This window comes from Saimiri boliviensis, chromosome 3 (genome assembly GCF_048565385.1).
Source record: "Saimiri boliviensis isolate mSaiBol1 chromosome 3, mSaiBol1.pri, whole genome shotgun sequence".
Taxonomy (NCBI): domain Eukaryota; kingdom Metazoa; phylum Chordata; class Mammalia; order Primates; family Cebidae; genus Saimiri; species Saimiri boliviensis.
This window is the reverse complement of record NC_133451.1, coordinates 44,636,777-44,649,947: the sequence shown is the minus strand read 5'-3', so window position 1 is coordinate 44,649,947 and position 13,171 is coordinate 44,636,777. Positions and strand designations below refer to the sequence as shown.

Below are 13,171 nucleotides of genomic sequence, written 5' to 3'. Positions count from 1 at the left end.
ACTTGAAAACTACTATCATAATGTGAAGATAGAGAGTTTTCTTCACTTCCTTACCTATAGCAACTTCTAGTATTCTAATCTATAATTCTGTAAGACACCTGATCTTATTTCCCCATGAGTCCATGAAGGTGCCCTTGTGAGACACTGTTTGATGAGTATCATGTACCTTATTTCCTTTTTTCAGAACTGACAGTATGTATCTTTTCTCACATTCCTCCTCACCATACACAGAGCTGGTTTATCAAATCAAATGAGGCAGACTGTCAGGGTCAGCACATGGGTGATACCTAAGACCATCATTCCTTTTCTCCAGGTTCCACATGATTCAGATCCCCTTTACATATAATAACCCATAGGAAATTACGATTATTGCAGAATAGGATTCGTTTCCTGTAAAACGCATATTATAAAAAATAGAAAATATGTATCAAAGGAGGAGACATAGAAATAGTTAAATAAAAGTGCTTGAAAGAAATAAATGAAACAAGTTGGAAAATACTTTAGAATAAAATCTGCAAAAACATGGGTTTTGGAGGAAAAGATAAATTTTCTCCAGTTTTAAAAAATCTTTTATGAGAATAAACAGGCAAATTCTTACTACCCAAGGAGATATCCTTCAACTTTCCTCATTACTTTAGTTGTTCCCAGTGTCTTTCATTTACATATGTAAAATGTAAGAGTAAAAACCTTGTTAAGAATTATTAATGGAAGGACTATCAGCTACTGTTGCATGCAACATTATAAAATGTCATATTCCCATGAATGCATACAAACCTTACCTAGTGTTAGCCAAATGCAAAGGGTAATCAGAAAAGTATTTGTTATTCACGACATACTTCTAATGAATTAATTCCCAGTTCTCTGGCTGATCAGATAAGTGAATTAGTGTGTATTAAACGAAACAGTTAAATAGCTATCCAAGGCACATTCTTAATTGAAGCAGAGAAAGAAAAAAAAAAAAAAACACCTCAGATTTATATTGACATCACATTTTATGTAAATTTATTCACCCTAAAATCTATTATGATTAAACTTTATTGTTTTCGAAACTATTTGATATGGGCTACCTTGACTAACATGCTTTGTGGAAGAGAATAATACTGCCTAATTAATGTGTAGTGGGAGAAGAAAAACAAGGAGGGTCAATGCGCATTTCCAGAGGAGACTAACAGGATGGAGAATCAATCAAAGAGAGGGAGAAACGCCTAGCACTGCATCATTTGTTATTTCGGGCAAGAACATGAATCAGTAACCTCCTGTGCCCTATCTAGTTTCTTTAAGTGATTTCAGTAGGTAGAGCAGCAACAGTTACCTTACCGCCATGCACAAACACTGTTACTTCTGGCTTGAACGTTTGAGGCAGACAAATACGCTCAGGTAACTGGGTAGTAAATTACAGTTCAAACCAGAATCGGGCCAATTCTGTGGAGTGGATTAACAGCTAAAGATTCCAACCCCAGGAGGCTTCCGTCGGAAGCAGGTTCTTGGGAAGCCGTTTTAAGGCAGAAGATGACTGGGCAGACAGAGCGCCTGCTTCCATCACCTCCAGCGTCTTCGCCTGTACAGTTGTTCCAGCTGACAGAGGCTTTCTGGTTGCCACGGCAACTGCCGGGCTCTGCTAGGAACTCAAAGCAGAGCCTCTGAAGTTAGGTACCAAACGCTGGAGCTTAACAGATGCAAACGCAGATGGGGAGTGGGGAAGAGAACTAGGATTGCCCATCTATAGGCTCTTCTAGCTAAAACAATCTTTATAAAATCAGACTTTTGTTTTCGTGTTTGTAAGATGACATAGTTCTTGCCTGGCATTATTCATTAGTGTCATCTTTCGGTGCCTGGCGGGAGAAGACTGCAAATCCTCTCTCACTATTAAGGCGGTGGAAGGGGGATGGGACAAGCAAATGTGGTAACCAGGAATGCATGGAGCCTGCTCATTCATTCATTCAATTATATATTCAACATCTCCTGAGTGCTCATTTGTGCGGGGCATCCTGCCAGGTGCTGGATCTGCAAAGAGAAAGGAGACACCGCCCCACCCACAAAATTAACAAGATAATTAACGCAAATTAACAGAATCCTCACGAACCTGGGGAAAACCAATTAGGCGCTGCCTGCTTCCCAGGGATCTCTCTTGGAAGACTGATTCAGAATCTGTACGCGGGAGAGGAAAGAGGCAGTGGCCCCGAAATAGAGTCAGACAAGAGAAAGAGCGGAAGGGAAGGAGAAAAGCAGCCTCTCCCTAGGGAGGGATTCTGTCAAGGCCACTCAAATGTTTCTCCGCGGCTGCGAAGAAGAGGTTTGTTTTTCTTTTAGAAAAACGGAGCCCTTTTCCCTACTGGGCTCAATTTCTAGTAGGAGAACCCCGCCTCCTTGGGCTACTGATTGGCTCAGCTCTTTTTAAGGTAATTTATGCCAGCATCCTCTCGGCCTGATTGGCTCCCTGGCTCAATTCTGCTGGGAGTCGCATCCTACCTGGTTGGGAGGTGCACTGCCGTTCCACACTCTCCCTTCTTATACTCAGCCAGCTGCTGCTGAAGTGAGAGGAAAAGTCCTGGCTGGGAGAATTGAGCTAGTGCAGCACACACAGAAAAAGCGATTCCGATGGGTCCTTTGAAAGCTTTTCTCTTCTCCCCTTTCCTTCTGCGGAGTCAAAGTAGAGGGGTGAGGCTGATGTTCTTGTTACTGACCCTGCATTTGGGAAACTGGTGAGTAAATTCAGGGGCTTAAAACTATTCTTTGGTATCTACCCTTTCCTCTTATTACCTTTAAAAAAAATTATTCTATGCTAAGTAATTACATATACGTGATATTTACCATCCTTTTATTTTCTGATTAGATTTATTCATTCTCAGATAGAAGCGAATTAACATATTTTTGAGGCATGAGGTTGGTTCAGTTATTTTTTACTTCAAGCAGAGTACAAACTAGTGAGGATTCAGTTACTGGAAGGGAGTGACGGGGAGTAGGAATGACTGCCAGTAAATTTAGTGAATGAATGTCAACGGTGAACTTTCAGGATGATTCTGTATTTTAAAAATAAAGTTATTTCAGCAACTTGTTGTTACACAGCATGTTATGTATGATGCTTTTCTATCTTCTGCTATTGCTTTTCCCTTTTCCTCGTTTTGGGTAACTTTCCTGAACAAACCAGTGTTTTACATCAAGAAAGATTATAAATCTGGCTAAAAGCAAATCTAACGGCATTACAAATGTATAGTATTCAAGTAAAAATTAACCATGTATATTTTATTTGAACCAGCTTTGAGGTTTTTTTTTTTTTTTTTTTTTTTTTTTTTTTTTTTTTTTTTTTTTTAATTGGCCGTCCATCAGTAATTAAAAATGTATGGCAGCATGAAAGTCTTGGCTGTGTGTTTGTGTGGGTATGTGTGTGTGTGTGAGAGACAGACAGAGAGAGAGAAAGAGGAAAAAAAAAGAGTATTACCAATCACAAACCTCAAATTTAACAGGAAGAAGACTGGGCTGTAATACCTTCAATAAAACTTTAAAATTTTTCTGTTAGAAAAATAAAATGCTCAGGTATCATTCCTGGATTATATGTAGGAGTATTGGGTGACTTGAGCTAAAATATGTTGATTAAGGCATACACACTTACAAAGGTCTGGGACATGGTACTCATACCATACAACTTGTTTCAAATAAATGTACTTTTAACATTACATTATTATAAATATAATGCTGCATATAATTCAAAAGTAAAGTACAACCACTAGGACGTCAGAAACATGACTTTATAACTACTTGTAACATTGCTAGAAGGAATTATTATTATAAACTTAAATGTAAAAAGAGATTGAATATTTTTTGCCATACCAGCAGATATAGCTAGTATATTTTCTCTCTGAAAATAGAGAATGGATTAAAGTATGCTAAGTCATATTAGACTTGTTAGAATTTTTTTTAACACTTAGTGCTTTTTGAGCATTAAAGTTTTGGTTTATTTACCCTATTTTCTTGGATTCTTAAATGTTTGACATGAACATAAACGTACTGCTGGATGAATTATTCTTGTATATGTTGTGTCATAATGGCTTATTCTTTGAATATATTATAACATTTTATAAAGATTTTTAGGTAGAGCACATACATTATATTACAAAAGTAAAAGCAGATTTATCCAGTGGTTTTCCAAAATAACAACAGTTTATCATTTTATACAAGTTTCCCTTTCAACCAAATAGGCAAGCTACTTAGTAAAGGACATTTTATCTGTCCCAGGAGATATTTTATTTTAAATAAACATGTTTTGTTTGGGGAAATATTTACATTTGTGATCATTATAATTGGTTCAAGAACTCTTGTCAAACTCTCAGAGTTAGAGATGTGTGCTGTAGAAACAGAGTACAGGGTTTGCAGCCTGGAGACATGATCTCATATGTAAGGGCCATTAACCTCTCTGAACACAGTTTCATCTATGAAATGAAGGCTATTAGTAGACTACATATGATTTCTTTAGATTTTCACATTCAATACCTCTATGATTTCAACTGAAACATGAAATAAGTCAATGGTTGCTTCACTGTTTTATCTAAGCAGTTTTCAAAAGGGAAATCTAAGTGTGAATGCTATGTAATTTTTAAACATATATATATATGTGAGAAAGGTATTGTACAGTTAACAAATAACTTCTATTATCATGGTAATGTAGATAATCTGGATTATTTTGTCCAGTAAATAAATATACATTAAATGATAAATTTATAAGCTGTTGTTCTAATTAGCCCTTAAGGCCTCAGTTATGAGAGATTATGTTTAAAGTAATCTCGTGATTTAGGGATTACTTTTAAAAGTAATCTCTAAATCCAGAATTTTTAAAAAATGAGATAGAAAGCTATCAATAAAAGGCAAATGTAAGCATGCTTTCTTCAAGATGCATCATAAACTATTTTCTTCAGTGAATAGAAAAAGTTTGACACAGAAACACTTGTAGGAAACCCCTGAGAATGTTAATAGAACATGTTTCTTTCTCCACTGGGTTCTATGAGATAAAGTTGGAAAACATAGCAATGAAAAGGAAATATAAGCATGCTTTTGCTAAAAATAAATTTAAAAAATAATGTTGTAATGAGCCTGTAATCCCAGCACTTAAGGAGACCAAGGTGGGCAGATCATGAGGTCAGGAGTTCAAGACCATTCTGGGCCAACATGGTGAAACCCCATCTCTACTAAAAATACAAAAAAATTAGTTGGGCATGATGATGCATGTCCTAGCTAATCTGGAGGCTGAGGTAGGAGTATTGCTTGAACAGGGACCCAAGAGGTGGAGGTTGCAGTGAGCTGGGATACCATCACTGCATTCCAACCTGGGCTGCAGAGAGATACTCTATCTCAATAATAATAATAATAATAATAATAATAATAATAATAATAAGTAAAGTATCTGCAGTTGGGTGAACTTTTTCTCTTTTAATAGTTAGTTGGAGATAACAGATGCTAAAGTGTACAAATCATGTATGATCCTATTTCTCTTTCCTTTTCTGCTTTTTTTGGTTAGTTTTTCCTTCCAAGACTAACCATAAATATTTCTGTTTGTAAGCGTTTTTATGTCTTATATGATTTCCAAAGTACATCTTGAAAGTCATCTATTTTTGGGACTTCCTAAATTGGAAGCAATTGTTTTTTGTATTTAATCAGTTCCAATGCTTAGTTTCCTCATTAATTTCCATCAAGAATATAGAGGAGACACACTATTCATTTTGTGTGTGTGTGTGTGTGTGTGTGTGTGTGTGTGTGTGTGTGTGTGTGTTGCTGAACTATGGAAACCTATCCTATCATTGTAACTGAAACTGTAGTCATGGTTCCTGTGTTTCATTCTCTAAGAGACTCTTTGGCATCTTGACAAGTTCTTTAGAATCTCTTCAGCTTCATTTAACTTCTTTGTAATGTTGAAAAAAATCTGGTTATAATCAGTATTTTTAAAAGAGATTTTAACTATTCTAAAAAGTAATCTACAATAAACCTTGACTAAGAGTTATATATTGAAAAAACTCAAGGAAAAAATCACATTTTTCTTTCTTCAGTACAATTTCCAGGAGTCAATAATCACGCAATGTGGCATTCAGTTGCCAATTTGAAAATACTCAAATACACTTGCTTTAAAAATGTATTATTTTCAGGTAATTTCAGTAATATATTTTGTGTGGGTGTTAATGAATGAATAACTTTTTAGGCGTCTAGATTTTTCACTTAATTTTGTAATAAAATTCTGATGATAACCTTTCAAACCTGAGAACCAAATAACTAAGTAATGGTATTCTATGATAGTTAAATATGCAAAGGACTGAGAGGAAAATGATTTTGAAACTAAAATGCAAATGACAAATTGGGTGCCATGCCTCATTCCTGTAATCCCAACACTTTGGGAGACTGAGGAGGCTGAATCACCTGAGATCAGGAGTTCAAGACCAGCCTGACCTACATGGAGGAACCCTGTCTCTACTAAAATACAAATTTAGCCAGGGTTGGTGGCATGTGCCTGTAATCCCAGCTACTCGGGAGGCTGATGCAGGAGAATCCCTTGAACCCAGGAGGTGGAGTTTGTGGCAAACCGAGATGATGACATTGCACTTCAGCCTGGGCACAAGAGCAAAACTCCATCTCAAAAATAAATAAGTAAAATAAAATGCAAATGTCATAGTCGATAAACCCCCTGTGTACAGAATCTTTTAGTTTATCCAAACAATCAGTATCTTTCTTTCATTCTATACGATGAAGAACATTTCTGGCTAAGAAATAAGAGGAAATGTTTGAATTTTATTCAAATATTAAATAGATTAATTGAATTTAAGAATATAATAATGAAAGTGGAGGCCCAAAGGAGGGGAGAAAAGAGAGTAAAAAAAGAACTGAAAAATGACTCTAGAGATACTGAGAAAATGATTACCAAAATATGATAAATGACTGCCATGAGAGAAAAGGAAGAATGAGCTTCCAGAGAGTAATTCACATATGGGCAGGGTTTCAAGTGAGAATCCTGGCCTTTACCAACAGATCTAAATTCCAGTTTCAGCTCCACCATTTCTCACTGGAGTGATTTCAGACAAATCTTTGAGGCAGAAAATCTTCATTAGTGTGGAGCTGTCGTATGTATTTCCAGAAATGAAATTTCCAAGAAAAAAAATCTGTGCAAAGAAACTAGCACTTAAAATTTTATATGAAAAGAAAGTCATAACAGATATTCTGTGGAATTATATTTATTCTAGTATGATATAGCCTAAAGTGGTTTGAAGTGCAGTAGAGTGAAAACCATAGATTCTTGTGTGCTCTTAAATGTCTTTTGAACTTGGAAAAGGCAATCATTTACTTAGTCAACAAATATATATGGAATACCTAACGTGTGCCATAAAAGAACAATATGCTGGGTTTACAGTGGTGATGAGTAGATATAAGTACTACCCACTTGGAGCTTATACTTATTCATTGCCAAGACCTAGATTTATGACACTAATCAAAGAAAAACATTTTATTCAAAATAAAAAAAATATACCTTCAGAACTTTAAAGATAAACAGAGGAGTCTAAATTTTTCAAGATAGAAGATGCTGAAAGAATGGCTCATAACCAAGGAAAAATAACTAAAGAGCCAAGAGATTTCTCATCATCAATATCAGAAGACTATGGGGAAAACGTCTTAAAATCTGAAGGCAAGTATTCAGCCTAGAAGATTATACTTAGCCAAATTACACAATGAGAAGATGAAGAAGAATATAGCCTAGATGTTGTTATTCTCTCAATTTTACAGTTGGAAAAACAGGGAAAAAGGCATTTTTGTCAACTTATTAAGGTCATCTTGCTGATAAGTGGTGAATCCAAAACTTAAATCACTGTTTTCTATGCCCCACCTGCATTTTAACTACCAATGTCTCAGATTATGAATGTAATATAAATCAAAACAATTAACATGACTTTTGACAATTTTTTTAAAAAGGCAAAGTAGAAAATAGAGAAGAGAGGAGAGATGCTGCAGTAAATTGTGAGTTCATTGATAAAATCACATTCAGTAGAAAAATCTACTTTGTACCTATCACATACTTTCTGGAATATTATGAATAGTGCCAGATTATTTTAAGGAAAACTTTGACACATTAAAGTACTTGAAGTAGAAAAAAAGCACTATAGGATATTTAATTTACATAAGTTTTGCTGAGGAATTGAGTGGTAACCTTACTTTAAAGGATAAAGGCAAATTATAACCAGGTAGTGAAAATTACATGAAGGCAGATTTTCTCCCAATACAAAATTTTTCTAATATGGTAATGGATGCTTTATCACTAGACTTGTTGAAGCAGAAACTTATTAGAGTGTTCTTACACTCTGTAGGAGGCAGATAAAATTTATCAGGTGTTTTTTTGTATTTTCAAACATTTCATTATCTATCAGTACTAAAATCGTTTAGTCAACTGAAGTCCCATGTTCCAATAAATAGTCTTAGCTATTAATTCATTCAGTAAATACTCATTGAGCATCACCATTCATTCTGCAAATACTTACTCAGTGCCCATTGTGTATTAAGCAAGGTTCTGGGAACTGAATATAATGGTAAGCAAGACAAACACAAAAATATACTACTATTTGTTCAAGTAGTATAAATAGAACATATATGCTAGATGAGCAGGATACAGAAATCAGAATTCCTTCTATGTGAACTTAAAGTCTGGTAGTTTGTGTCAAGATAGCTTGTTAATATAAATAAGTAAAAACAATAAAATGTTGGAATTGTAACTCAGAATTCTAGAGGAGGTATAGTGGGGGCACTAAAGAAGTTGCCATCAGTTGCAACTCTGGGAAAATATTGTATGTTATCAGCTGTCACAGGCATAAGTTCAGGTCAGTATTAGTGAAGGATATATATATATATATATATATATATATATATATATATATGCACACACACAATTACATCTGAGGAAGGAGTACGTTGTATGTTCTTATATGTCTGTTAGGGGTTGAGGACAAGGGTAAGCACTATTATACTGTAGCTGTGGTATACATATAAAATCAGTATTATACCATATATATATATGCAGAGAGAGAGAGAGAGAGAGAGAGAGAGAGAGAGAGAGAGAGAGAGAGAGAGAGAAACAATAACATTGCTATCTTGTGCCAGAGGTGGAGTCTCAAAATTTGGTAGGAATTTTTGCATACAGATTTCCTATGTCCTTTAGGTGAGCCTTCTGGTTGTGTAAGATGTGGCATTAAAGTAGAAGCATCTTGTTAAAAGCTATATAATTTAGTTTAATTTTGAAATTCTGAAATGGAGAAATCCTTTCCTCCCAAAAACACTATCTTCTGAGATTTAACACTTCTCTTTATTTTTTAGACAAATATTAAATAACTAAGAAGTAATAGAGATTGTGGTATGCAATAGAGATATAGAAGTAAACTTAACATACACTCTGCTCTCCAACCTATAGCTAGAATGGACAGATCACAACTTCTATGATTATAAAATAGTAACTTTAATATGTATTTTAATATTCATGTCAGAGTGTGATTTGTTTCCCTAGATAGCTTTAAGGTGCTAGAATCAAGGGATCTAGCTACTAGGTTAATCTTTAGGTAAATTTCTAGAAAAATCACTAATGGTTGTACAATAGGTACCGTGTATTTTAATACAGGGATACCATTCACCTCTTGGTCATCCTAGATGTGTATAATTATAATAATAATTTTCTAGCATGTATAATGGAGTATGTTTAGTAAATAATACCTGTTCCAAAACATAGCCATATTTACTAGCACTGAGTAGCCCTATTGGCTGGATTGAAATTAAGTATTAATTCAGATGCCTGTATTTTATAGACTAATTTATTACTCTCTAAAGGTGGCTTATGAATGTGTATTTGTCCCTGGAATTTCTTAGTAACAATTCATTTTGAAAAATATCAGATTGTCATAACTAGAATAGACTGGAGTGTTTTGTTTTTTCTATTCACTTATTTGTATTTTCTTAGTTTGTGAAGTGAATAATCTAAGACAATCTTTTGTCAATTAAAATATCTGACACTCATTTAATATCCCAAGTCTTAGGAAAAAAATACATGTTTCTGCCTTCAGAAGTATGAATTCTCATTTCTTTCTTTCACTTTTAAGGTCTTTTAATATATTTTATAATTTAACAAGCCTCAATATAATGCCTCGATGTTGAAAAATGTTGCTGCTTTGAAGAATGTATCTGAAACATAGATACTCCAAAGTCTTACAGAGTGTGAATTTCACTCAGATTTGTATCTTTTCTAAGTCTAACTTATATTGTCAGGCACTATGAATATAAACCGAAAAATGGTGAAGTTGTTGATAATTTCAGTATATTCAGTGTTCAATTTTTCAAATAGAATATAATAAAAATTACATTTTCTTTCTTTTACACCAAAAAACACTCACATAGAAATGGTCACAAAATAACATTTACAATTTCTGGGCATTCACCAGCCTTTCAAAGACTTCATTGGATGGGTGGTTCCTAGTTTTCTAAATTGTTTTTTTATAAAAAAAAGTTGGCATGCTAAACATAGCAAATAAACAACAAAAGCAAAAATCCAAAGGTTGCCAAACTATATTATTTGTAGTATTTGTTCTTTTATTACAAATAAATCAATAAACTACAGAAATTTTAAGTCTAAAACCAAAAGCATTAAGAAAAAAAAAATCTGTTTTATAAGTGTCTGTTATTATCTTCATGTTTTTTAGAAAAACATGGCACTATACCAATTATTTTTTTAATGTATTCTGATATTATTATTTTTTAAATTAGCTATCTTCTATCTAATCTCATATTTGAATCTAACTAGATAACTATGCTCTGATGGGTTTAGGAATTGTTCAGACTTCTTTTTTTTTTTTTTTTTTTTTTTTTTAAGTAACAGGGATAAACACTGTGCTGAAAGCAATTTGTATTACTATTTCTTTTCTAGTTTAGATGTAATTTTGGAGAGTTCTGTATCTTCAACCTTACCAAGAAAATCATATAAAATAGACAATAAATGAAGTTGCATTTTACATTTCTCCTAAATCAATTTTCCACGTCTCAAACTGAAACCATTGATGTATAATCTCATTCAAGCTCTAGTCTATGGACAGAAAATTAATTTGAGTTTTTCACTCAATCTTATTTTTCTTTATTTGCTTTTCAAAAATCATTTTCAAGTTGTTATTGTTGAAATGTATGGAAAAAATGGTTTTCCCTAATGACATATTTTTGCTTGTATACTATAAATGTTAAAATGTTAAAGTATCTTATTCCATTTCAGTCCTCAAACAAAAAGTTAGCAAAACAAAAAAGAGTTCATTAGACTATACACACAATTAATAGAAATGTTTACCTCTAGTTGAAGTACAGAAAAGTTTTTGATTTCATTGATCAAAGGTAAGAAATCACCAAGGACATTAGGTATTTAATTTCACATGTTATTTATCTTGTTTTTACAAGAAGAATATATGTCTACTTAAATTTTATAATTTTAACGAGGACCAAGCTAAAATTAGAGAGATAATATAGTTTGATACTGTCTACCAGAAAGATGTTGATAGGCTTTTTGTAGAGAGGAAGAACAATGGTGAAAGGACAAAAGGAGATAGCCCAACTTTTGCCTTGATACTCTGATTTTGTGTTTCTTTCCTGAGAGGGACCTGAAATAACATCCTTTTTTCCTGGGGTTGGTGAGTTGGTATGGTGGTGAGGCAAGAGGAGTGTCTATTTGGTGGCATTACTCATTGATTTTGGGGAACCTAATTTATTAATTTAAAAAGCAACTACTTTGCAACTTGTAGCCTTTAATTTCAGATTTTTCCATGAATTTAGGCAGATACATATGTATGTGTGTGTGCATGTTATGTGCACACATATATGTGTATTCTTAAAAGCACAAAATCTAACTAGTTTTTGACATAACTAACAAAAATATCTTTCTAAATCAGTATACTCATTCGACCTCTTTTTTGAATGACTATGTAATATTCTATATGATAGAAGAATTTTAACATTAAATTATTCCTTAATATATTCTCTTGTATTTTGTCTGTCATTAACATTTTTATGTACATATATCCATATGTATATGCCTTTAATATCTACATTTTGATAAATATTGTCAAATTACTGTAAAGCAAATTCCATTTCTTACTAATTGTTATAAAAATGCCATTTATTTGTATTATCCTCAGTACTGGATGTAACGAATCTTTTAACATGTTGCCAATGTGATGGCTAAAGATTGTTGACACATTTTAAACTTATATTCCCTTGCTACCAAAAAAGTTACCATGCATATATATGTCCTTTTCTTTCTTAAATTCTTGTATATCAATTATGTTATACATATTTTTCTCTCAATTAAACTTTTGTCTCTAGTCTTACCCAAAGTTTCCTATTCCAACCATAAGTTCTTTTTAAAATTTTTCTTTCAGTTATTTTTTATTTTGCTGGTTTGTTTGTATATTGCCTAGCAAGGCATTCTTATCCCAAGTGTCAAAACATTTTAAATATCTTCCTTAGTAATATTGTTCTTCATTCATTTTCTTTTTATCTTTAATATATAGCAATTTATTGTATAAGGTGGAAATCTGATTTTATTTTCTTCGAAAAGGGCTAATTGGGATTTCAGCACAATTTACTGAATAATTCTTTTATTTTTAAATGGACAATTCACTTTGTTCATATATTATGTTTCTATATACTGGAGATCTTATTTTGAAAGCTTAATTTTGTTTTCACTGACTATGTGAAACTTTTTATTCTCCTCAGAAAAATTTCATCTAAGAATTCCCTTTTTAATAATTTGTTATAAACTCTCATGTTGATTGTGCTACTTAATTATACTGACTTTAACCTGTCACACACAAAAGATGAGATGCTGATTAAACCTGTATGAAATGCATCAAAAATTTAGGAATAATGCATTCATAATATTTTCATAGGCAAAATATTTATTTTGCATTTATTTTTTTTTGTTCATATGTTCCTCAATAAAGTTTTGTTGTTTTTTCAAATTAGACATATACCTTCCCCGTTATAGTCCCACTTAATCATTTCTCATAGGTTATGTTGTCTTTGTCAAATGAGTACTTTTCTTCTTCTGTTTTTATTTTTGATGAATTAGTACTGGTATCGGAAAGTTACTGTGTTTAAATTCGTTTTATGTTAGGTTATCTACCATAAT

The 13,171-nt window shown here is 33.0% G+C and overlaps 1 protein-coding gene across 1 annotated transcript in view; it reads left to right on the top strand.

Moving 5' to 3' along the window:
- Positions 1–2,421: 2,421 nt before the first annotated feature.
- The window catches only part of GABRG1 (gamma-aminobutyric acid type A receptor subunit gamma1), an 87,576-nt gene continuing 76,826 nt past the window's right edge, over positions 2,422–13,171 (top strand). The window contains exon 1 of the mRNA XM_003933657.3: positions 2,422–2,702. Within this exon, the coding sequence (XP_003933706.1) occupies positions 2,599–2,702 (104 nt within the window). The 5' untranslated portion in view covers positions 2,422–2,598. The remainder of the gene's footprint in view (positions 2,703–13,171) is intronic.